The sequence below is a fragment of the Hesperophylax consimilis genome, chromosome 21 (assembly GCF_061612785.1).
Source record: "Hesperophylax consimilis isolate HC1 chromosome 21, BYU_Hcon_1.0, whole genome shotgun sequence".
NCBI lineage: Eukaryota > Metazoa > Arthropoda > Insecta > Trichoptera > Limnephilidae > Hesperophylax > Hesperophylax consimilis.
Genome location: NC_142856.1, coordinates 26256059 through 26283467, shown reverse-complemented (window position 1 = coordinate 26283467; position 27409 = coordinate 26256059). Strand labels below are relative to the sequence as shown.

Genomic DNA, 27409 nt, shown 5'->3' with positions numbered 1-27409 from the left:
TCAACAAAAAAACTTCCTTCTCTTCTTCTGTATGAAAACGAAATAGACCGGTTACTAAAACGATGACATCATTTACGACCTCTCTCCGGGACTACTTATAGTTGCATTTAATGACTTGCATAGTTTTAGTCAACGAGCAATCGAGGCTATACTAATATCAACGAGAGATCGTATGTGTATCCTCGTTCTGGTATCTTCTGTCTTTTTCGTTTTTAAACAAGACGCGTGAGAAGAAAGAGGGCAAACTTCGATGACGTCCGTACGAGCCCTCGCTGGGACTAGTTTACACGTATTTGATAATAACATTTACACTTGGTGTATTTCTATATTGTGTGTTCAGCTTGCTAGATTGAAATAATTGTGAATGGACTCTGCCATCATTATAATGTGGTGAGTCACTGAATCAGCCGAGCTAACTGTTGTTTTTATCACCTTCGCCAAACACGATGTTAGAATTTTATCATTCACTCGTATTATAGAATTCGAATCATCTACCTACGACGTACCTGTGTTGTGCCATTGCTAAGCAATAATTTAATTTTTTAAAGACATACAATCCCGGGTTATGAATAACATGACAAAATTGGAAAAAACTCCTAAATGGTATGCTCTCTACAAGTCGATAATCGAATATGGAATATTAGCATGGGGTGGCGCAATACTTTCGGCCATAGATTCACTACCAAAAGTGAGAAAATTAATCATAGAAGTTATCCTTAAAGTCACTTTGAAAACAAGCATTGAATATATCTTTACAAACTATAAAAAAAAACAAACCCATCAGAGCCACTTTTCAAAAAATTATTTTACTAGATATTCGTCAATTATACATTAAGACTATTCTTTTATACATATGGAAAAAAATATCATTAAAAAAACACAACAAAATATTGATACGCGTTACTCGTCACACCTAACATGTGTGTAATTCCTCCAACAAAAACAGCATTTGCCCAGCGACAATTTTCATATATTGCTCCCAAGATATTCAATTCACTCAATATAGATACCAGAAAATCGGAAACTGAACATCTTTATATATACAAATATTCAGAATTGGCTATTGGTAAAGGGTAGGAACTATTGCAAAAAAAGTCTCGTGTCATTAAATTAAATTAACTGCTCTTTTATTTCATTATATTCATATGTTTTCTTCTTATTTTTATATCTTTTTTTCTTTCTCTTATTTCTGTATATCCTAACATCTTATCATTGTAATCTAAAGAAATATGGCTACCATAATACGGGCATGTGCCTAGTATGGTGGCTGTAGAAAACATAAAACTGTAATCATTTAAAATTTTATGAATAAAGGAAGACCAAAAAAAAAACTTCAATTACTAGATGTTCTACAAAACAAGCTTAACTAGCCTCTTTAAAAAAAAACTAAACATTACGAACATAAATCAAACGAATACTTACTGAATCCCAAAACAATAATTACATTTAATAAAGAAATTTCAGATATTTTGCGCCTGAACTATACAATAACCTACGTATCTGACGAAACAAAACAAATAAAAATCTTGAATCAATTTAAAATCGTCAGCAAACAATGGTTATTCAATAAAGGTCGTGCAATAACCGGTGAACTCACCCAAGTCTAGCGAATTTCTTATTTAATTGTTGTACTTTGGACTATGAGTAATGTTTTACCTACTAGTAAACTCATGTTATAATCGTATGTAGTACATCAATGTATGTAGTACTTGTAAAACATAGACGCTGTACGAATTAATTTCGTCAAAATTTTGCCTCATTACAGGTTCGCCTAGTGGGGGAAGTTATGTCCAACTTAAATATACCTTAATTTTTTGTCTTTTTATTATTACTGTGCCATCCTACATTTTTTCTATGACTGTTCTTATATATCTAATGTTACCTTGAATAGTATGTTGTTAATGGTTCCATGATAACTCAACACAGTGACAACTCAACACACTTTTAAAAAGTGATATAAAGTCATTAGAAACGATGATTTTTTTTAACCTAACCTACATAACCCAGTTAATAAAGTTTTTGTATCATCACTTTTCATGGCTTTATATAACTTTTTAAAGATGTGATGAACCATCATTCTGATGATTTATCCGGTTACCGTTGTTAATAGTATGATATGAGTATTTTGGAAAATACCTTTTTATAATCAAATACACCCTTATTTTGTGTAAAAACACAAGTTTTAAATTGATTCATTTACCGACCGGTTTCGCTTTGCTCAAGCATCATCAGGGTACAAATTAATAATATACGATTATTTTGAATATAATTTTAAATAGATTGCTCTGACCTGTTTACTGAGAAGAAATTTTGCTTTAGAATATTAGAAGAAAAAATGCTTTATTTTAACACCAAATGTATTTAATGAAAATATATTACGCGGAAATATCAACCCACAATCCACGCAACGCCCGGCCGATAAAGATAATAAACTTAATTTATCGATAACGCGTTCGACGGATTAAATTCCATTCTGATGGGTTCATCGTATCAAATAAATATTTCGACATACGTTTATTTTTGTATTTTTGAAAATTATTTTTAAGTTATATTTATAATAACTGCCCCGAGCTAAATAGGCGTAAGTGACAAATAATCTTAGCTTTTCAGGAGAGTGAAAGCGGTCAAAAATGCTTTTACATAAATGAAGAAATATTAATCTCTCTGCTGCAGTAATTATTCAAACTGTATCAAAGTTTCTTGCTTAGATAGCCCTGCCTTAGAATAACAAATAATTATAAGCAATAATTTGTCGCATGAAATATCAATACAAATTGAAAATATCTCCCAAGTAAAAATAAATGCCGCCGATGGGAATTGAACCCGTGCCTTATGATGTACGGTCAGGTGCTCTGAAACCACTGAGCTATGTCGGCTTATTTCCAACCCGCCAAATAATTCAATATGTACAAGTACCTCAATCAACAATTTCTGTTTTTTATATTTTTTCCACCTGTAAACAACCAACTTTATTTTTGTAGGAAATGCTTTGTTAGTGCTAAAATTTCTCACTAGATGGCGTCGAGACATATTATATCTTCAGTTATTGGTGAAATATTTTTGACTTTTTGCTCGGGAGATATTTTCAATTTGTATTGATATTTCAGGCAACTAATTATTGCTTATAATTATTTGTTATTCTTTGTGCTATGCGTAAAACCTTGTCTTATACACATTAGTTTATCATTAAAAAAATCACTGCCTTAGAATGCATCATAGCGTTCACAATAAATGAACAACTCACTTCCTAAATTCCTTTGACCCGCCCTAAAATTTCACCCATTCCGATGGCGATATAATAAGGAACTTTATTGAAAAATATTACGGCTTAACCCTGCAGGCTTCGGAAGGACATTACTAGCCACAAACATCATATTCTATTAGAGCCTCTAAAGGACAGATCTGACCGGGGCGTCAGTACATTACAAAAGTATTTTTACGTTTTTTTTTCAATAATGCGTAGGTATGTGACATGTTCGTCATTGGAGATAAATAATTATTCTTCACAGTTTGTATCAAATATTTATATATTATTACATGAATTTTAAAAATGGTCTAAGTCAAGGCTGCCCAACCTTTTTGACAGTTGGGCGAAATTGACGATTTTGAATCACTAGCGGGCCACTGAATACCTGACGGTTCCTATTTCCATGGGGGGGGGGTTGTTAGAGAATTTCTATAAAACATAATTCCCCACAAAATGAGTGCTCCCCACAAAGTATTTGAAATCCATGGGGGGGGGGGTAGTTACGGAACTTCGCTAAGAAAAAATTCCGCGCACCCGAAAACATCATATGTGATTCCCCACAACAATTTTTCGAATTCCATGGGGGGGGGGGGGTGGCTACAAGATTCCATTTCGGACGCAAAAAATATTATGTCAAAAGACGGTGTATTTTTGTTTAAAAAGTAAGTTCAACAAGTTAGATTTTTTCGTCGCTGATTCTCGTTCTGAGTAGCCTAAATAGCGATAAATCGCCTTCGTTGGCAACACTGGTGACCGCGCGCAAGCTGCATTGTTTGTTTTACAGCGGGCCCGCGACACTTTTTTTAAATTGGCGGATTGGCGGGTTTTTTGAAAATGGTTCACGCGGGCCACTTATAATTCATTCGCGGGCCACATGGCCCGCGGGCCTGGGGTTGGGCAGCCTTGGTCTAAGTGCATGATTACGAATTTCAGCATTTTTTCATTGACAGTTGAAAGTTATTTTATTATATAAACGGCATAAAAGTGAAGTGACAGTTTTATTACTTATTACTTACACAAAAGGAATATGTTTTATAAATATTGGATTATTTCAAAATTAAGGACGTTCCCAGTCAAAATGTCCTGGTAAGTTTTTTTGTTAACATTTTCATGTCTGATATTAAAAACGTATTTTTTAGAAAGATCACTGTTTTTTTTAATGCAAGTATTTCAAAGATAATTTTATCTACTTTCTAAAATAGTATTTTTTTTAACGAAAACTTCAAAAATAAATAATATGTAGCACATTTTAGATACCTAGGGAGCATTCCAAATAAAAAAGAAAATTCACCATGTCGTTTGGACTTATTAGTAAAAATATTTAAAAACCTGAAGGGTTAACATAGTCATGCTGATTCTGAATGTATACATTTTATTATACAATTATACATATATAATTATACATAATTACGAGTAGACGAGTTAATAATTACGTAAATGCGAATGATAGCAGAAGTTGGGGACACTCCAGGAAGACATGGCACGATCGAGTGAATCAGATACTTGAGTCGGGCCATGTCAAGAGTCAGAATAATAGAAGAGTTTTTATGAGACGATGTATGAATATAAATGAGGTAAGGAGTGTGTGCCAAAACAGAGTTGTTTGTCGGTCCGTTCTCTCTACCTTTCCTCTGCGCGGAAACGTCGTGATGGTTATTTAGTTAGTTAGAGTTAATTCAAAAAACCGATTGAAATGCAGACAATTTTGTGCAAAGTTGTGATGTGTAGACTCGCACATGGATTAGCACTGCTTAATTAAAAATTATTTCAAAAGAACTCACGTTTTTGGAAATCTTGTTAATCTTAGGATTTTATGTCGACGTGAGTGGGATTGATCTTATTGTTATTCGACTAAACCGAGGTACGTATGACGTCAAGCGTATCCCGTCAGATTTCGATCGTTTCGGCGGGCTTTGAAAGTGCAATCCACTGGGGTATTTTGAAGGCCGAATGACGTGGACAGGGAAGAGATGAAGTAGAATACCTTATTCAGATCTACATACAATAATAAGAACTCTTTTGTGAATCATATAAATTAAGTAATTTTGCAACAATTATTTAGAGAGTCTCCTCATACATTAACCATTGAATTATATGTCTCTGAACCATTTCAAAATGCCTGTTTCTGCGTGTTGTTATTTAGAACCGACCGCGACCTCGCGAACTTTAAACTGGAGAAGCGGAATCTGGTTTGATTTGTGACAAGAATGAATTCCATCGAAGACTCCACTCGTTGTGAAACTAACTAGGCTTCATACAAACCTATGAGATTCAAGAGAACTTACCAATATTACATCATAAATTTTGCGAAACCTACATTCTAAATTTTGACTGGTTTTTAACATATTTAGCACAATGATTTTTATTCCATTTAAAAAAAAAATTATATTTGATTGGTTAAAACCTTTGAAACTGTTATAAGAAGTACCTATTGCTTCGACTAAATACTAATTAAAATTTTATCAATGATTCTGCGAAATATTAAGAGCTTAACTAACTAACCATCACGCCGTAGGCAGGGTGAACGGACCGTCAAACAACTTTGTCTTGGCACACTGTATGCATCGTGTCATACATACTTTTCTGTTATTCTGACTCTTGACATGGCCCGACTCCAGTATCTGATTCACTTAATCATGCCATGTCTTCCTCGGACGTTCCTGACTTCTACTATCATTTGTTTCATATATTCTCGTTGCACTCCTTTCTTCGTTCATTCGCTCTACACGCTGAAACCATCTGAGCGTCCCTTTCTTAATCTTTCTCATTATGCTTACATCAGCCTTTACACTATTTGCGGATCTCCATATTTCTCACGCGATCACACCTGGTTTTACCACACATTAGCACACAGGGATCTCATTTCTACAACATTCAATGTACTTTCATCCTTTCTCTGCCAGTTCTATGCCTCAAGGTCGTACATCAGGGTAGGTACCAGCACTTCATTGTGGAATGCTAGCATCACAAGATGTTTAGAGCCATTAAAGAATTTCGATTACATAATCTAGGTATCTTTTAATTAGATGCTTCTTCCATTGAAATCGTGATCAATTATTAATTTTCTTAATTTATTCCTGTCCATTCTCTGATGTCACTACCAGGATTTTCCAATGTACCTCGGATGTCGTTTTCCTTATGGTATAAATTTTTAACAACTGACATCATTCATGTTTAACCCCTTCAGCGTTTCAGGGTCATATATGACCGGGCGTCCATATTATATAAAAGTATTTTTATCTTTATTCTATCGTGTGGAAATGCTTAATTTTTGACGTTAGAAAGATAAATAATAATTATATCCAGTTTACCTCAAATATTTATACCGGAATTCATTCATAAAATCCTAAAAATAGCCAAAATGAATACATAATTCCTATTTCGCGCCGCTATCGTAACAATTTGGTATAAATTTTAAAAAAAATATTATTTTTATTATATAAACGAGATAAAAGTGAAGGTAATAATAATAATAATAATTGGATAATTTGCCGTTTTGTGAAAAATCACCTCAAGGGCGCTGTACAATTTATTTCCTAGGATCTACATTTGTTATTTAGAAAAGATACCAAAACATACTTACCTGGCAAGTCACTTCCGACAAACACACTTATATTAAAAAGTTTATGCTTATAAAAGATAAAACTGCACGCAGAGGACACTATATCAAATAACACTGGTCATCGCATGACCTTAAGGCGATGCCATACGTAGTAATGCAAAATCATGTGTTTTTGGTTTGAAAATTTGGTCGCCTAGAAATGATTCAGATGCTTTAAATAAATACCACGAGTATAATACATCTTGGCCTTTGAAATAATCGAGTATTTTTTACATAAGTCTTTTTATAAGCCCAGAAAAAAATAATGTATAGGGCCTATGAAAACTGCTTTAAAGTTCAATATTTCCTACTTACGAACCCATTTTCGGTTATGGTTTTACTGTATAATGTGGCAAATTAAGTTATTTATAAAATGATCGGAAAACATTTAAATATTTATGCCTGAACATCAACAAAATAAAATAAAAGGCACTTTTTGGCCATGTTTTTTTCTTGCCTAAATCAAAACAGCTGGATGGTGTTAAGCGGGAATTTAAACCTTATCGCCATCTACGTAAGGGTTATTATTGATAGCGGCTCAATCTAAAATATTACACGACGCAGTGCATCGCCTTAAGTCTGCTATAGTTTTTATTTTAATTAAACTGTATTTTAACTGTTTTAAAAAGCCTACAAATTGTTAGTTGTTATCATTTTTATTTATTTATTTTTAATTATTATTTTTATTTATTTTATTTTATTTTTAGTATTTTTTTTTTTTTTACATTTTGTTAATTTAAATTGTCGACTGTGAAAGTGTAGGTTTCTGAAATTATGGATACGACTGTCTGAAAAGGTGCGTTTTAAGTTTAGACCTAAATTCTGTCGAGTCTGCGATCATTCTCAAATCATGCGGCAGTCCATTCCAGGCTTTAGGTCCTGACACGGCGAAAGCACGCTCACCGAACTTAATATCTGGTGTGCGCTTTGGTTCCTTCAACCTTCCGATAGCTGATGACGTTGCTGACCTAAGGGTTGACTGTCGGGAATTGGAATCTTCTGGAATACACAATTCTGATAAGTAAGCCGGAGCCATTCCGTTAAGTGACTTAAATACCATCCAGCATACCTTGAACTGGATTCTTTCAGTACATTTGAGCCAGTGCAGATTTTTGAGATGCTCTGAAATCTGGGAGTATTTAAATACTCCGGTGATAAGCCTTGCCGCGGCGTTGAAAACGGATTGTAATTTGTTGATTTGACAATTGGGGAGACTTGCATATATTCCGTTGCAATAATCTAGACGTGAAACAACATAGGAATTGACTAACAATTTAGTCGCCTCTGTTGGCAGGTTTCTCCGCACTGCTTAAATTTGCCTTAATTGAAAGAACCCCGTGCTTACAGTTCTGTTCACCTGAGTTTTAAGGGAAAAATTAGCGTCCAGATTGACACCCAGTAATTTGATGCAAGTTTTTGGAGTGATGTCACTTCCTGAAATGGTTATTGGGGAGTTTTCAATGTTATGCTGACGTCTGCTTGTAGCAGTCCACAGAAACTCAGTCTTTGTGGGATTCAGTTTCAATCTATTTGAGGTCATCCAGCGAGTAATTACTTCTATTCACTCAGTTATACGAATTTTTAGACTGTTTATTTCTTCTGGTAAGCAGTAAAAATAAACTTGCTGGTCATCAGCGTAGCAGTGAGATAGAAGGCCAAATGATTCGATTATTTTAGCGACATCATTTGTGAAGAGGATGAAGAGTAGTGGGCCCAGAACGGACCCTTGGGGTACTCCAGATGAAAGGGTTGCATAATTTGATAGGTAGTTAGAAGTTTCCTTACAAATTCTTCAAACAAAACAAACGTGTTTTCGAAATTTCGAGTTCTCACAATTTTTCTATGATTGAAGTAAAAATGTGGCTAGCGTTTTTGACAACATTTTTTACGTTTGATTTTAAAATTTTATTATTTAGAAATGGTAATGTTTATATTAAATACATACATTGAAAGATAATGTTATCTTGTTCCCAAAACAGTATTTGTTTTTACGGAAAATTTAAAAATAAGGTGTATATAGCGTATTTGAAATACACAGAAAACATTGCAAACTGAACAAAAGTGAGGGAAGTACTGAAGGGTGTACCTATCCATCTTCCATCGTTCACATTGAAAATACCTTCCTCTTTAAAAATTTTGCAAAATGAGATGCTATTAAACCAATTCTTGCGCAAAATCGGCCAATTCGCCTTTTTCCACTTTTATGAGACAAATCTTATGATGCTTCTACGCCTCCGAACCGTACAAGTGCGAGACGAACCACAAATTATGGTAAATGAACAGCACAAGAAATGGGAATGAATTCTGTTTTTGTACTTAGAAAAAATCACGACATGATCTCTTCGGCAACGGTGCACAGCCATAAGAGAAAACTTACTGATATAAAATTTAACAAATTTATTAAAAATCTGGTCAAATCATTCGTATTCCTGTTGAAAACAGGACTGCAGGCCTTTAACGAATGAATTGACAGGTTTCACAACAACACTAAAACACGAATGAGGTATGAGGATATAGGAACACGTGTTAATAAAAATTGTAATATTTTCGCATTTTGTTATTGTATTTATAAGGATAAGCTCAGCTGCATGAACACGTGTTCACGTGTTGACCGGGATGACCGGCTTTTGTTTCGTGTTCCTCCTAAAATATGATTTCGATCTACTTCTTCAACTCCTTATCACTATATGGTCGTACCGCCAAATTGGGGGCGAAGCGCGGGTGTTTTTTTAAAATTTTGGTGCCAAAATTAGACATTCCGCAAAATATTCATATCTTATGATCTGTTTGATATTTTTCGATGAAACTTTCAGTGTCTTACTTTAAAAAGATGTCTCTATTTATTTACTTAGCAATGTATGTGTAATTCCTTTTTTTACGAACAAAAACTTTCTACTTTCTTGGGAATCATGGAAAAAACAGTATTTCACAATCGAAATAACATATCGAAATTTATTCATACAAAATTACAAGATTATTTAGAAATTTTCAATACATATAAAAAAAAACTATAACCTAATAGTGCTTCAATATGTGATACGGAGCATACGCGACAACGATTTTATTTCTTTGTTGTGTTTCAAACTCATTGTATCGACAGGTAGATATATCGGGTACAGCCGACAATAGAAAACACATGACCCCGCACCCATTTAGAACCCCTTGTCTACAAGTTTCCCGCTCCTTACCGCTTTGCGCAACAAAACGAGTTAACTCGTCTCCCGCGTCTTACTTTAAAAAGGCGTATGACGAGTTTTCTCGTTTCCCGCAAAGAATGTGTTAATATACCCACCCGCACAAGGTCCCCAATATGGCAAAGGTCCTGAGGAAATCTTCAAAGTCTGATGTATGGAACTATTTGATTAAATACAGATTCATCTCGTGATGTAAATATAATATACCATAGTAGTCACTAATTAGTCTAGGATGAGCTGGGAAATGAATATCCGGCAGAATTGATTTTTTGGATGTTAGTGAATTGTATGACTTATGATTAATTTTCTCTGGAAAACTGTATGAAGAAGTTATGCATTTCGCATTAACTAATGGTTTTGTTTCGTTTGTTTTCCTAGGTCCTGAATATGGTACAATGGAAGCGGCATGGAAAGGCGTCCTGAATGAATCCGATAGATTATGCGACCTCCACATTAAAGTTAAAGACAACCTCTACAATGACGTTATACAACAGCTCAAAAACTGGCAGAAAGACACATATCATAAGGTAAATATTACAAAAAAACTTAAATACATTGTAACTTTGGACTGAAATTTGTTTCGCTCGTAAAAGATGTAACCAAAACAGATATTAAAATATGGCTTACCAAAAGTTGGTATAAAATCTGCACAGCAGTAATTAAAAATAATGATTTAAATTTTTTATATAATACTAGTGAGCCGAGGCAGCCGTTGTCCTGCCACAGACCGCCTTCTATGTAGACAGCATTTTATAGACCTTATTTAATGTAGCTTGCCTTTTATCTGTTGTCGGATATTTTATGCATTTGACATACATAGAATACATGCGCAAGTCACATCCATCGTAGATATTGTTTTGACATTTCAGCAGATTGTTCAGTAAGTAAAAAAATAAGTAGAAATGCAACCGGTACCGTTCTGTATTCTTAAAATTGCCTTGAAGTATGTCTTTCACAGTTTGACAGATTGCCGCACGAAAACGTTCCATATAAAACACTTTCGAAATACTTTTTTTTCATTTTTTATTCATATCTCATTCGAGTGTAATAAATAAAATGAATCTTAACTGATAATGAATAAAAAATAATTGTTATAAATTGAGGTAATTAAGATTGATTCTTAAGTCTAAACAATATTGTTGTTTAAATTATAGTAACGAATTTTAACTTAATGTAGTGCGTTTTGGTGAACGATATTTTTTGTCAATATGAATACATAAAGCTTACACAACTTAAAAATGAATTATACCCTTTTTTATCCTATAAAAAATCCTTAAAATCGAATTAAAAATATTGAGTGGGGGGCTGGGGGGGGGGGGGGGGGGGGTGTAGAGGAGTTAAAATTTGTGGTTGTATGTATTTTTGAAAGATAAAGTTGAAAAAAAAAATTCGTTGAAAAGGATTATAAATAATTATATAGATCTCGATACCAGCGCCACATATCGGTTCCAAAACTATTATATATTTCAAGCTGGAACCAACCATACACATTCACAAAATTTCATTGAAATCGGTTGGGCGGTTTCGGAGATTAGCGTGTACGAACACAGAGACATGTGATTTTTATATAAGATTAAAAAAATATATGAGTATATACTCTTGTTTTTAATAATACTTTTAAAAATAAATTTCGTGATTTTTCAACGGCCAACCCTAGTCTTATTTTCTATCTATTTATGTAAAGAAGAGTGTCTGTGTGTTGGTGGCGGGCGGCCAGGCAGCCGCGGATATCGGGCGGGCGGATGGATTTGATTTGCATACAAATCTATAGTTTTATTCCCATATTGATGAAATTTTGCACACTTGACCTTCAAAACAAAAGGAAACAGGTCTACTTGTGGAGTTCAGCTTTAAATAGATAAAATTTTATAATGTTGGTTGCAGGAGAAATTAAAATATTTAAAAAATGAAAAGAGTTATTCTACACGGGAATTTTTGTAATTCTTTAAAAAATACATAAATAGGTGTTTTTTTTAAAGAAAGATAAATATCCCGGGGTTATAAATATCTTGACAATATTTGAAAATCTCCTACTACCACCACAATAAGCGGTAAAAGTTGCTTGTGTCGTGATATACGACTTAGCCAGCCTAGGAATTGAACTCACGACGCCTGCCCACTGACCGGTCGCAATATGAAAAGAAGCTCCGTAGCGATCTGACACGAGTGGCTTTATGCGAAAAAGGGAGAGTTTACAACGAAGCTCTTAGCGGCAAAATCATATTATATTGTCACCTCAATGGTTAGTTACCGTCCCTTTATGATGAAATTTCACTCAAAACCAAGGAAATTGATTTCCGCTGAGATGGGCCCCCGTAAATCACTTCTAATGAAAGGTGTTCGCTGGAAAATTGGTCCATTATGTGTGAAAAATCAATGTGCGATAGGGTGGGCATACGGTTACAAATAACGGGGCGGAGGGCGGAAGGTTAACAAAACGTTATTTATCGCACCGAATTCTGAACCTTACATTATGCTTCAGGACCAAAGTTCTCTGAATGCCTGGCATTCGGCTACAGAACGTCCGCTAGAAGTTTTAGCTTGATGTATTAAGTATAGGTTCTTTGTTGCAATCGACCACAAATTCGAGGGTTCAGTATTTCAGCTCTGATCAGTGAATTTTGGTGTGTGTTGTTTTTATTTATTTAAGCAAATATTGTGATTCGGCAATCATATCATTCTGATTTATTTAACAGTTACACAAATCACAAATCATGAACACAAATCTGTTCACTATTTTACAAACTTTTGCGGAAAAATAAAATTGTTTAAAGAAATTAGATTCTTTTCAAAAGCTTTTAAAATACAGTCAAATATTAGGAGAAAATTGTAAAATTTTAATCAATCATACTAATTTCGGTTGTGGATCTGTCAGTCGGTGAGTGGTTGTAACTCTTGATCAATGTGGTATTATTTATTCTAATCGCATTATTTATAAACGCGGTGTAAATATTACGAGGCGCCTAAGGTGAGTATAGTGAAAAACTTAAAACGGTCTTAAACCAGGCTCAAGGCCGGCTTTACCACACCAACGTTAAACTGGCGTGTAAGAATCTAATTAGTAACAGTCTACGTGTTCAATGAACACGGATTTGTTTTGAATTTAAGTGTCATTTAAGAAATGTGAACTGATTGTGTCGAGAATCCAGACACGCGATTAAGTACTTACCTACAATGTAACATTTTTTTTAATGTTTAAATGTCTTAATCTGTAGTAAAATTAAAATTTCCTGATTTTACAAGGGTCTGCCCTTTTTATCTATCATGTAATTTTCAATCCTACAATTATTATACCTAATAGCCCGCTAAAAATAAACGGGTTCCATGGCGTGATTTTTATAAACTGGCTAAAGGATAACTGAAAAATATTATTTTTACTCAAGCAACATAAATAAGATCAACGATATGAAATAGAAAAAATAATCAAAAAATTAAAAGCTTAGGTTGCAACCAAGACTCGAACACGGGACCTTCCTGTACCTAGGAGGAACCAACCTAATGTCAAGCCTGTTCCGGATTTTGAGGCCATTATCAAACTGTCAAACTGTAAAAATAACAGAAATACTTGCAGAACTTAATAATTATTATAACATTATTAAATTTGATTTATTTTAAATTTATTTAAAAAAATTAAATGGAGTTCTACGAATTAAACACTAAAACAATAAATCAAACCTGTTCACTCAACTTAAATACAGCGAAATTTATAACAATCCGACATTGAATCGTTTAGTTCTGACCTTGCACTGTAGATAAGTAAGTTAATCGATATCATAATGCTCTCAATAATAAATCATAATATATTATGGTTCGTATACATTTTCGAACTTAATCGCGAACCGAGCCACGAATTACGGAAAAGGAAAGAAGCAACTGCAAGCGGCATTTCGCGCCATTTGCGGTTGCTTCCGTTGTTTATGTCCCTTTCTCATAAGTTGAGGTTCAGTTCGGCAGTTCGGCTCGCGTATGTATACTTAGCATTATATCATAAAATATTGTCTTTATCAATTCTGTACTAGTATGAGCAGGTTATACTCGCTTCAAACTAGAGTTATATTCCAATAAATTGAAACAGATTCGAAGAATCCTTCTGAAGGCATTTAGTGCCCTAGATACGAACTTCAATACTTAAAACCCATCACCGATAATAGCTGACTCCAAGAAGTGTATTAACTGTCAAACAATCAGTCCTTGTACAAATTTCTTCCGAATTTCTCTTTACAATATGTGTGTGAAGGAGCGTAAACTCTCGTACTTATCTACATATTAACATACTCATACTTATCTACATATTAACTTCAGGACGAGAGACTTTAGGTGTCACGTAATTTACGCAGTAGTAGTAGTAAGTAGAAATCTGTTTATCTGAAGCAGTAAAAACTCTCGATCGGTGATCTCTGTCTTCATGAAATTTGTACAGCTTTTTATTTTTACCTTTACTAATAATATTTTCGTAACGCATCTTCATTTCCATTATGAGCAATGGAATTTTGAAAAATGTAATAAAAGAAGCAATATTTTTTAATTGCTTAGTAAGAAAAATTATGAGAAAGGAATATTACGGACACGAGTCTTCATTTATGGAGTTCGAGAGAACGCGAATAAATAAAATAAATATGTAAAAAGTTCTATTAAAAATAATAAATATAAAACTCGGACGTTGCCGGCTAGTTAAGGTTTTTTCTATATTTGGATACTCTTCAAGAACCCTTAAAGGTCAAAAGTCAGACAAATTGAAAAAAAAAACCTTCCTATTTCAATGGTTTTCTTTGGGAAATGTAACCTCTTTAGTGTTGATGTCTGCCTAACTGCCTACTTTATTAGGCACTTTGATCGAACACGCACCCGCGGCAGTTGAGGGGCGCTGTCTATTACTTAATTAATGAAAAGTGATTGTCGATCTTACTTGCCGCGATTTCATGCCACAACAATCAATAGTGGATCGCCCCCACGGACAAGTTACAATGATGATAAAATCATTATAGAGGTTTCCTTTGTTTTTGGAATCATTGGGAAGCATTTTTAATTCCCGTTGATTATGATACCCATAAAATACACCACTTATTCTAGGCCATTTACCTAAACATAAGGTGTACCCCAAGGATTCTTTTTAGGACCGACTTAATTTTATACATGACAGTATTATGCAATTTCACTATATTTTTTGCATTGAAGAGATAAACCTATTGAAGTGTGCGTGTTCGTCCGTATGCCCAAAATAAGTACTATGTATCCTTATTCCTGCTGAAATTGATAAAACATTTTCAAATATCGAAATTCTTTCTTGAGCAGATAAATAAGTCTTTCTGGTCCTTAGCTTCTTTCAAATCGGTAAAGACTAGATGCCATGATTTTGGACTAGGTCTTTAAATAATTTCTTTGTTAGTGTAATTCCTTCCTTATTCTCTCCTTCGTTATTTCTTCCATCGCTGTTGAAAGGAAACGAGGCAATAAGGTACGAAACTTGAAGAGGATCTAAGAAAATAATGTACCCAATATTTCAAAACCATGTAGGACGTAGGTATAACAGTTTTACCGATGAGGAGGTCCGAGCAATGCAAGGCCGGTAAGGTTACTTATTGTAATTAACCAGGCTGAGAGAACGTTTTGATGCTTTGCATTTTTTTATTATAAAAGAAAGGCAAACATTCCCGGGTTACGAAAAGCCTCGCAATAATTTGAAAATCTTCTACCACCACAGTTGCCGGAAAATTTTGCTTGTCGTTTCTCCGAAATAGAAATGTGGCCACTTGATGGAGGACTTGGTTACCCGATGAATTGAATTCACGATGCCTGGGTGGGACCCAGACGGGATGCCAACTCAGCCACTGATCGGTCAACTAACCATCACGCCGTTTCCCCACAGGAGTAGGCAGAGAGGACGGACCGCCAAACAACTCGGTCTTGGCACACACTCCTTGCCTCATTCACATTCATACATCGTCTCATACATACTCTTCTATTATTCTGACTCTTGACATTGCCCGACTCAAGTATCTGATTCTCTTGGTCGTGCCAAGTCTTCCTCGGGCGTCCCCGACTTCTGCTACCATTCACATTTTAATCGTATATTCTCCTTACACTCCTTTCTTCGCTCATTCGCTCAACATGCCCAAACCATCTAAGCGTCCCTTTTTTGATCTGACTCATTACGCTTCATCAGCCTTGCATTCTTTGCAGATCTACACACTCCTCACACGATCATACATGGTTTTACCACACATTCGCCTCAGGGATCTCATTTTAACAGCATTCAATTTACTTTCATCCTTTCTTTGCCAGTTCCATGCCTCACTTCCATACATCAAATGTACAATGTATAATAAATGGATGGAGACAGAAGAGAATAAGTGAGGAGTGAAAACATGGTACGATATAGTGAATCAATTACAACCAAAATATTGGGTCATATAGTTATAAAAGTACATTATTTTACCAAAATTACAAAAGCAAGGAGTGGGTGTCAAGACAAGAATTCTATGGCATTTCATCATATCAGCCTACTCCTCCGTTGAAATTGCTTGATGGTTATATAAGTTATAGATACTTAGTTTATTTATTTGGCAGCATTCCTCCGCAGAGGTGCAGTTAATTGATTGTATAATTCCGAGAATTTTCATCGCTGTTGCTAAACCTTTAATGTGCCACAATCCGAGGCTCAGCCTGTCAAGTGGCCGCATTTCTATTCCGGAGAAACGACCGATAATAGCGCTGTGTAAATCTGCTTTTTACACGCAGGCGATTTATCAAATTCCTGGCTGAATCGTGCCGAACCAGCAGAACCGCCCATAGCGTGTCGCTTCCGCACTAAAATCAAAATATAAATTGGGTTGTAGGTGGAAATTTCTCTGGGAATACTGTACATCAGTAACTAACTATATTTTATTGAAGAAGAAGATAATACTAAACCAAACATGAAACAGAAAAAGTCCCAGAAAACCTTCAAAAGTTTTTCCAATAAAATTTAAACTTTTAGAAAAAGTCGATAGGTGTCACATATAAATAAAAAACGGATACGTTTATCTGAGACACTATCAGGGTTACACATCATTCTTTAGAACTTTGTTATCATTCAATAAGATTGCTGACAAAAATATGGGAAAAATTAGTTTGCAATATGATATTGTTGATTGACAAAAAAGACGTACGTTAGTTCCCAATTTTGGAGTGGTTAAAGACGTTGTCCCGGTAAGACATTATCCTGGGTTCGATTCCCCTGAGTTTGAGACCTTTATGTTTTTATTTTTATGTGTCTTGTTCTGTTTCATGTTTTGTTTGGATTTATTAGTATTATCTTCTTCTTCAATGATATATTAAATTGATGGGTATATCCTTCAAAAGTTATTCAAAGAAAAGTTGCTCCAACTAAAATTAACTATATTTTTTATTATAAAACATAGATATTACAAGAATTTTATTATAAAACTGAGATATTACAAGAATTTTATTATAAAACAGAGATATTACAAGAATTTTACTAGAAAATAACCCAAAAAGTTGTTGTGCAAAGCATCCAAATGACAGCTTGTCTTCCATTTTTCTCAATCAATTGATTTCCTCGATTGTGCAATGTCTAGCTGGGTATCTCCGACGCTTTACTCCATTCACTCGCTTATCACTCCTCTATCCATTCATCAACTCTGCGTGTCCAAATAAGCGGTTTGTGTGTTATTTCGTCGGGAAATGGATCGATTGGCGTTGTAATCATAATTTTGTCATTTTTGACGGACCTTCGTCGCAGTGTTTGTGATCCTATTGACTCTGAACGAACGAAAAATGAAAAATTAACCAATAAAAAACAAACTACTATAACTACTACTACGATACTATAGCAAATTACTATAACACATATAACTTTGCTTTTAAATTGGTTTGACTGAGGATTGAACCTTTCTCCCCAGAGACTGGAGTGACCGCGCTACTCAATTGGGTAATACCAACATCTATTTCGTATATTGACTACTGTAATGTCACCCAATTTCAAAGAAATTTGTATGTGTCTGCATGATTGCCACCCAAATTGATAGAATGCATTGTCATCGACAACGAGTCTATCTGCTGAGCTTTAGCTCGATCGGATGTCGGGATGTGGGTTAATTTCCACTTCCAAGATTCCACTTCATTCATACGTCTCTTCAAGAAAACAAAAGTGAAATTCAAATAGACGCATTTAAAAGTATTTTTTTCACATAAATAGGTGGTATTGGCACCTCGTTCGAGTGAATATACTCGTCGCTATAAATTGGAACGCTGCATTAAATGGCTTGTGCTATATTTAGTGACAACCTAACTTTCCTCTTTACGCAGGGATCACACGAGGACAGTACAATACTGTCCTGTTCATGACTCATATTTATAGTGTGAACAGTAGTTTGGAGAACATGACAATGAACCAAGACATTGTCCCAGAGATATATGGGAAAGCTACTCGTATTTCCGCAGGATAGTGTCTAACCCTTCTTACCGCGCCCGGCCGCGTTGTCCGCATGTAAGCGCGTTTGGACAAGACAGTAGGACAATAGCCAGTCGCTCCACTTGTACGTATCTCGACTTTCGGCGCTCGGATCTCGTATTTCGGCTTTAAAATGTCGCGTAAATAACACCATGAATTGGTATACCAAGAACTAATGTAGTTAATTTTCGCAAACTGGTTCTTAAGGCGAAGCTTAATGCTAAATCACTATTTTGATTAATCTTTATAACCAATTGGTGTACATTATCAAAAAATATGCTTTAGATAAATTGAAGGTTTTCCTATCGTTTTGCTTGAGTAGAATACAAATAAAAAATAAATTACACAATAAAAAATATAAATTTAAACTTAAAAAAAAACCATTTTTTCAGAAATGTATGAACGCGTAAAGTAAACAACTTTAAAAAAATACAGTATTATAGCTAAGATTATCTGTGACAGTGTCAGTTGATTAACTTTTTTGCTTTCTTATAAAATTATTTACAAAATAAATAAAATCCAGTTTTATGTTTGAAATCGAACGTTTCTAGACTCCGTTTGTCAAGCGATTTTAATGCCTATTACCTACAATATAAGGTATACCAAGAATATACACGTTTTTTGCTTGTAGCTTCCTCTTAACGCGCGTCGTCGTGTATACATTTTCGCAGCGTTCCGCGTTTGAACTACGGTAGCATTATTTTATTGACACAAAACAATATTGTATAACCTTCTGTATTGTCCTCGTGTGATCCCGGCATTAGCTTCAAACGGTTTTTTTGTTGTTGTCGATAACAGTCGGACGAATCTAGTTTAAAACCCACAGCGAGTGGGTACCGACTATTGTAAACAATTATGCTTAGTCAAAAGAGTTTGCACTATAAATCTTAAGATTTCCATTACAGATTTTAGTAGTTGTTGGCTTATGCTATTCAAATTCAAACTATACGATATGTAAAAATGACGTAGGTAGATGCACTTAGGAGTATTTATGAACCAGTCATCATAAATTACGTGAAAACATCAGATAAAACAAACTAATCATATTTTGGTTTGGTAATGCGGTCTTCATTGCAATTGACGCTATTCAACTGACAGTTAATGTTGCGGTCGTTATCTACATTTTAGACATTTTTTAGAATGTCTAGCCGCTCTAATTACATCAAAGACAAGTACAAAACGGACGCCGCAACACATAATTATTCGAATTCGGCACTCGGAAAGAATGATTTTCTTTCACAGTTAACGGCCCTCGCTACTAAATGTTTCTAGCGCGAATTCGAATATCTAACTCGCTGCACCTGGCAGCTGGCCGGTGCGTTCCATTCAATACAAGACACGCACAGAGCAAAACAAATTATTATTAGTTAAAGATATTGTGATTATGAAAATAATGTTAAAATATATTTTAGAATGTAATGCAATATTACAATAGCTTGATTCATGGAGGAGGTTCTCAGTAACAACATTTAATATAACTTTTTATTTGGATTTTTTTTTTGATAAATACAATTATAAAGAGTTACAAAAGGCTTCCCTTTGTTCCAGCCTGGTTTCGCAGTACGGCGGGGCACTGTTAATACTAAATTGTATAGTTTAATTTGAGGTCACGGGTTCAAAAGCCGGCGAGGACAAAACAAATTTAATTTAATTTATATAAGTATGTCATATTATAGAATTAAAATAAATTTTATTTAGTTACATATAATGTATCTGTACCTCGTTCAAAAGTGGAAGATACGTTCAGTATCACCCTGGTGAGAGACCATAATTCAGGATTGAAAGTTGCTTGAGAACGGCGTAGATATGTTTAGTGACTAGATCTGAATAGCCTGGAACTTTCCAAACCCCCATCTTCCCTATCTCTAAAAATGTAGACCACATACATAAGGAATATAAATGAAATTTCTTTTGAGGACACTTCAATGAAAATGTTATTGATCTTCTTAAAAATTCTTACATGTTTTGGTTTTAGCTGAAACCAATTTTACTTTACTTCTTTTCGGTATTATGCACTTTGAATTACTCAGGATTTATAATAGGCATGCAGCGATTATGTCCAGGATCAATTAATTCGGGTAGCATGCAAAAATTGTAAAAGCAATTCAGCTGTTCAACCATATTAGTCTGCCGAAATTCGTCATCCCGTAAAATTTTTTCGATTTTTATCCGAGTTCAGTCCATACAACAAACATACAAATAGCTTTTTTTCTTACATGTAATTGGCCCTGAACCTGGTAAAACCAATCGTGAGATGTATTTACCAGAATTTCTCCATTTTCGCTAACATAATTTTTTTGGATTTTACTGCTTCTTATATGAGCATGCTGCGTGCTGCGAAAGGACATTTAATTTCAATCACGGTGTATTCAGAAGAAATTCCATCTGGTGTCGCACCCATATACGGATACTCTTCATGTATGAAAAGACCACACTTTTTTATGGTAATGCTTTCTAGTTCTGCAAGCTCCTTCAGGACATTGTATTCATGTTTGACTTTGACTTTGGACAATACCCTCAACACTACATCACTTGTTCCTGTATTCTCTCTGAAACCAAACTGATTGCTAGAGAGTATATTATATGTTTCTATGAATGATACCAATCTCGACATAGCTAATCTCTCTATTACTTTTGAAAGAGTATTGAGTAAGAATGTAGGTCTGTAATTATTAACATCTAGACGATCTCCATATTTAAAAAGGGGAATTACTTTAGCTTTCTTACAATGAGAAGGGAACATCCCACTCTCGAACTCGAAGCTAATACAGTGTTTTCCAATAAGAGGTGTTATTTTGAATAGCCCGCTATTTCGGTAGATGTTACTTTTGAAGCTGTCATTTTTTGACATTTGACAAGTAGAAACAACGCCATTAATAAAATGGAACGATACACGCTTCAACAACGCATTGAACTTATCAAAATTCACTTGAGTGAATCAAATGCAAATCATTTTGAGTGATGAGGCCCATTTTCACCTCGGTGGCTTCGTCAACACGCAAAATCGTCGCATCTGAGGCTCGAAAAACCCAAGAGTTATTGTTAAAAAGCCTCTTCACACTCAACGTGTGACTGTTTGGTGCGGTTTATGGTCCGGCGGAGTCATTGAACCTTACTTTTTTGAAAATGAGGCTGGAGCAACAGAATGGACAACAGTGAATGGACTGCGCTACCGAAAAAAAATCAATGATGTTTTATGGCCGGAATCGGATGGTATTCATCTGGACAACGTTTACTTTCAACAAGACGGCGCTACGTGCCACACAAGCAACGAAACCATTGATATTTTACGATTAAATATCAAAATTACACCTCTTATTGGAAAACTCCTGTATTTACAAGGTGAGATATGAGACAAGCTAATTCGGATACATGCATTTTATACACCATAACACTTAAAGAATCAATACCGCACGAGAAAGACATTTTTAAATCATTTATCACATTTGTGACTTCAGAAATGCTAGTTGGTTTAAAATAAAAATTGTCCCCTGTAACGTGAAGTTCAGATTTAAAATCATTCACCAGACACATCTCAATAGTTTTATTAGCACTGCACAAATTACTAGCGAAGCTTGGACCAATGTCACTGAAGAAGTAATTTATATGATTAGTAATTATATTTGGACTCTCTTCTATTGAAGTAATAATACTATTAATTTTCAATTTTTTAAGGAAGTTTGTTTCTTTAGTTGTTTAGTGACTAGATCTGAATAGCCAGGACCTTTCCAACCCTCCTTTTCCCTATTTCTAAAAATGTGGACTACATACATTAGGAATATAAATGAAATTTCTTCTGAAGACACTTCAATGAAATAAAATGTTATTGATTTCTTCGAAACAATTCCTTTTTACATGTTTTGGTTTTAGCTGAAACCAATTTTACTTTGTTTCTTTTCGCTATTATGCACTTTTCTAAACACTCAGGATTTCTAATAGGCATGCAGCGATTGTGTCGAAGATCAATTAATTCGGGTAGCATGCAAAAATTGTAAAAGCGTTTCTTGACATTATCAAGCTCGAAGTCATTTTGGGTACGTAATTAGTGTCGACAGTATCCCGTTTGCAAAAGTATGCCCGTTCCTTGCATAGTGAGTGGTCTCCAAATACATGTATTGGACCATTCAATATATCCAAATAAAACTGTTTTATTTTTCCTAATTCAAAGTCTTCCGGTACGTTATTGCACAACGTACAGCCGTTCTCAGGCGTAAAATACGGCTTGACACAATCTTCCTCAATGCTAAGGGATACTTCTAACAGTGATTTAAGTTTTTTGCAATAATTTCGAAGTAAGTGATTTCGGCATTCGATCTTTTCGACTGAAACATTTTTATACGATGTGCTTCTTTTATTTTATTGTAAGTGCTGGAATATTTTATATACTTTTATATTTTAAAAACATCAAATTGTTTATTTCTATATTTATTAGAAACCCGAAAAAAAGTTAACAATAAATTAATTCTTAATAATATGAAATTGTTTATTACCTAGAAACCCGAAAAAATGCTAACAATATATTAATTCTTAATAATATTAAATTGTTTATTACCTAGAAACCCAAAAAAATGTTAACAATAAATTGATTCTTAATAATACTATTTGACACTACACAGCTTCGACGGAAACGCACAGATGAAACATAAAAAAAGGCGACACACTATTATAGTCCCTACGCGCAACGCATAGAGTGGAATATTGTTGAAACGTCTCATGGAAGTGTAATAATTACGCGGAATTTCGAACTTTGAAAAAATATTGACACGACGGACCGTAGAAAGCGTGCATTCACGGCCACCTCATAGAGCCGAATGAGTAGGAGAATTCTTTGATGTTCATTATATAGTATTTAACGAAAATAAATTGTTAGTAAAAACACATATCTCGACAGAAAAATGTATTTATGATAGCCTAGCGTGGCTACATTATCGATATTTAGACGATTAATAACTTAGATTGTCGTTTGAATCTGACGATTCATGATTCTTCATACAACGATTGAGATCGCTAGTAAGGAAGGCCCTTAAGGCGAAGCTAAATGTCAAATCACTATTTTGATTAATCTTCATAACGAATTGGTGTACATTATGAATACCAAAAATATGCTTTAGATAAATTGAAGGTTTTCCTATCGCTTCGCGTAGAATACAAATAAAAAAATAAATTACTCAATAAAAAATATAAATGCAAACTATTAAAAAAAAATATTTTCTCAATAGAAATGTATGAACGCGTAAAATAAACAACTATAAAAAATACAGTATTATAGCTAAGATTATCTGTGATAGTGTCACTCGAATAATTTTTTGGTTTCTTATAAAATTATTTACAAAATAAATAAAAACCAGGTTTTTGCTTGAAATCGAACGTTTCTAGTCTCTGTTTGTCAAACGATTTTAATACTGTTACCTACGATATAAGGTATACCAAGAATATACACATTTTTGGCTTGTAGCTTCCTCTTATTTATGTATAGTTTGCAATAAAATAATTTTTCAGAACTCGCCCGTATTAAATTTTATCCAAATAACACAAACGTATTATTGTTTTTATTTGGGAGTTGTGTGTATACATTTGCGAAATTGATGTTTTTGCGAAACGTCACTGAGAAACAGTCGTTTGTCTTATTTATCGCGAGGAAGGGACAACTTGTGTGTAAGATCATCGAATTTAAACATTTTAAAAGTTTTACAGTGTGAACTTTTTTTAATTATTTACTTGCGCAGACTCGTGAAAAATCACGGGATAGAGTGAATTCTTTACAAATTAGTTCCAATTTGTTATTTTTTTAATGATAAACTAATGTTTATAAGACAAGGTTTTTTATGCATAGCACAAAGGATAACACATTATTATAAGCAATAATTAGTCTACTACAAAATGAAGTTGGTTGTTTACAGGTGAAAAAATATAATAAACAGTAATTGTAAAAGTACTACAAAAAATTGAATTATTTGGCGTCAGAAGGCACGGGTTCAATTCCTGTCGGCGGCATTTATTTTTACTCGAGAGATATTTTCAATTTGTATGAATATTTCAAGCGACTTATTATTGCTTATAATAATAAGTTCCAATTTGAATAATTGAAATAATTTTCTGTTAAAATATTGTGTTATAGGTAGGTACTATATCGCTTGTCTGAATTCTCCAAACAAACCCTTCCAGTTTTGAAAACGATGGCAACTTCATTTAACCGGAGTTACAGACACAGACGCCCAACCGAAATTAGTATTATTGAAAGAAATTACCTTTTTTTCATTCTCGGTCGGTGGCCGAGTTGACATCGCGTTTGGGTCCCACCCAGGCGTAGCGTGTTCAATTCCTCGGCTGGCTATGTCCTCCATCACAGCACAAGCAACATTTTCAGCTTACTATGGTGGTAGTAGGAGATTTTCAAATATTGTCAGGTTATTCGTAACCCGGGAATGTTTGTCTTTAAAAAAAAAAAAATGTTTTCTGAAATCTGTGAGTGTAGTGTTTGCATCATCAACATATCGCTGCTATCAACATATAACCCAAATTATTATCAAACATTGATTTTATTTTATTTAATTAACTTTCGATTTTGGACATCGCGGGCGGCCTCCATGGAAATGTTCCCAACTCCGTCCAGTAATGAGTTGATTCTGTAGTTTTCCCCAACATTAACAGGTCTGTATAAAAACGCCCAGCAATGATGTCTCTCGCTGTTATTTTTGTGTCTTGTTTCGTGCAAATTGGTCGTGTGAAATATTGTAATTGACTATCGCTACTAAGAGGATTCCAACGGCTATATAAGTGTATTTTAATTGCAACGTCAACCCTATGCAGGGATAATTAAAACTGTCCACTCAGGGCGTCGACTTGCCAAGGCGCCAAGGAGCCAAAGCGCTGATAATACCTGATATATCCTAGAGAGTAGTTTGAAAGGTTACTCACACATGGCAATAGAGAGTAGTTTAAGAGGTTACACATAGGCGGCACTCGATAGTAGTTTAAGAGGTTACCCATCGATGGCACATAGCTGTCGATAATGCAAGGATTGACGCTATAGTAAATACTAGTACAACCTTAAGCCCCGCATACCCAATTTATACCGATTTATAAGTTTCTCGTTAAATCTAAAGTTTTTAAGTTCCAAAAAAAGAAAGTTATTTTTTTAATATACATTGAACATTTGTTATGCCGAAACGTTAATTATATAAAATTCTCACGATAGAAAAAAATAGCAAAGTAAGCTCCGAAAATTATTTAAAATACGTTTTGTTCTGTTATTTAATATGTTTTAGGCCTTAAAAATTCAGTGTATCTTTAGATGCAAATAAAGTATTTTTTGAGAGATTTTTTTCTCCATTCAAACTAATCTTTTTTTATGAAATATTTTCACAATTTCCGCTTAATTATTATCGTTTTTTTATATTATCGCGCTCCCTCTCACATTCGTATTTACATATCTCCCTTTCAAGCCATCTTTGTACGCTCACTACGGGGACGTTAAGGGCGAGATCCAGTATAATTACAACCGCCTGCTGAAGAAGCCATCAGAGCTCATTGAATCTATCACAATAGAGTTCAAAGTGTTTGCCCCAGAGTTTTATTTGATTAGTTGCGAGACAAACTCGGTTCAGGGCCGCCCCTGTCTTCGATAGATTATTTAAATCGTCTTCGTAATTAGACAGTGCCCAATTGTTGTGGGATATGTACGGAGCTGGGATTTTGAATTTACAGTAGATACTTAGTAGTTGATTTAAATAAGTCACCACCCATACAGTTGAAATGATAATTTTTATACGATGCATAAATGGCAGAGAATTTTAGGTGTTCGGGAGTCGGGAAAAAGTTAACATTTTTTAAACATGGGTGTGACAACGGTTACTAAAATACGTTTTGTTATCCGTCCACCCGTAACCGTGTTATGACTCGTCATTATTAAACAGGAAGTGTCAATTTTGTCCTGGAGCTTTTTTTTATCATTAATACAAAGGTTTTGCTATTATGCTGTCCCAGTCAAAACCCTTTCTTAGGTTTTTCGTGAGGTAACTGCCCAATTTGACCATGAATTCCTTATACGGGGTATCAGCACGTACACGGAGAAAAATGAGTATTGCTAATATATTAAGAATCTTTTCAAATTATTCGTAATCCGGTTAAAAACGCGATGGTCGAATGAATTGATAGATTTCCTGATAAACGTTTAGTCAAATACGAATGTATTATCACGATGTCGGAACACGTGTTCATAAACATCAAATATTTTCCCATTTCGTCATTATATATTATCAAATCAAATGCAGGTGTATGAACACGTATTCCGAAATATTAGGAATATATCCGGAAACGGATGCAATCCCGATATCAACCGGATTACTAATAATTTGAAATAATTCTTAATAAATTGGCAATCCTCATTTTTCTCCATGTACCCCACAGACTTTCCACAGCAATTCCTTAGCTTGTTTGGAGTAAAACATGTAGATGGCATTTTGGTCTACTCTACATTTTTTTCAGTTAAAATGTATTTCTATCAAATCTGTGATAGATTGCCCTGAATTACTTGAACAAATTCAATTAAGATCCCATAAGACAAATTGGACTAAACCGCTCATTAAACATTCCTCAATATTCGCGGGAAAAAACATTCATTCACAGCGCTTCATGCATTTTTAACACTTAATACAGTGATTTCAACTTATTTAATTCAGCACCTCACATCTCCAAACCTAAAATGAATAAATACTCGATCCGTTCCTTCCCCCTCCCTTCCTCCATCCCATCCCCATGGGCTATTGTAACTCTTTTATAATATTTTATACAGATGTCCGGGAGTAAAGTGAGCTACTTCGGGAGGTGATTCTACATGATGTTATAAGTAAAAATGATAAATAACCTTTTTAGAAATTCCAGTGTTTATTTTCCCACACAAAAATATTTTTCCA

At 34.4% G+C, this 27409-nt stretch overlaps 1 protein-coding gene across 4 annotated transcripts in view; it reads left to right on the top strand.

Moving 5' to 3' along the window:
• Positions 1-27409, top strand: part of Synd (protein kinase C and casein kinase substrate in neurons protein Synd) — a 258095-nt gene that overhangs the window by 180821 nt on the left and 49865 nt on the right. For all 4 annotated transcript variants that reach the window (XM_089644715.1, XM_089644717.1, XM_089644716.1 and 1 more), the window contains exon 3: positions 10421-10569. In XM_089644715.1, the coding sequence (XP_089500841.1) occupies positions 10421-10569 (149 nt within the window). The remainder of the gene's footprint in view (positions 1-10420; positions 10570-27409) is intronic.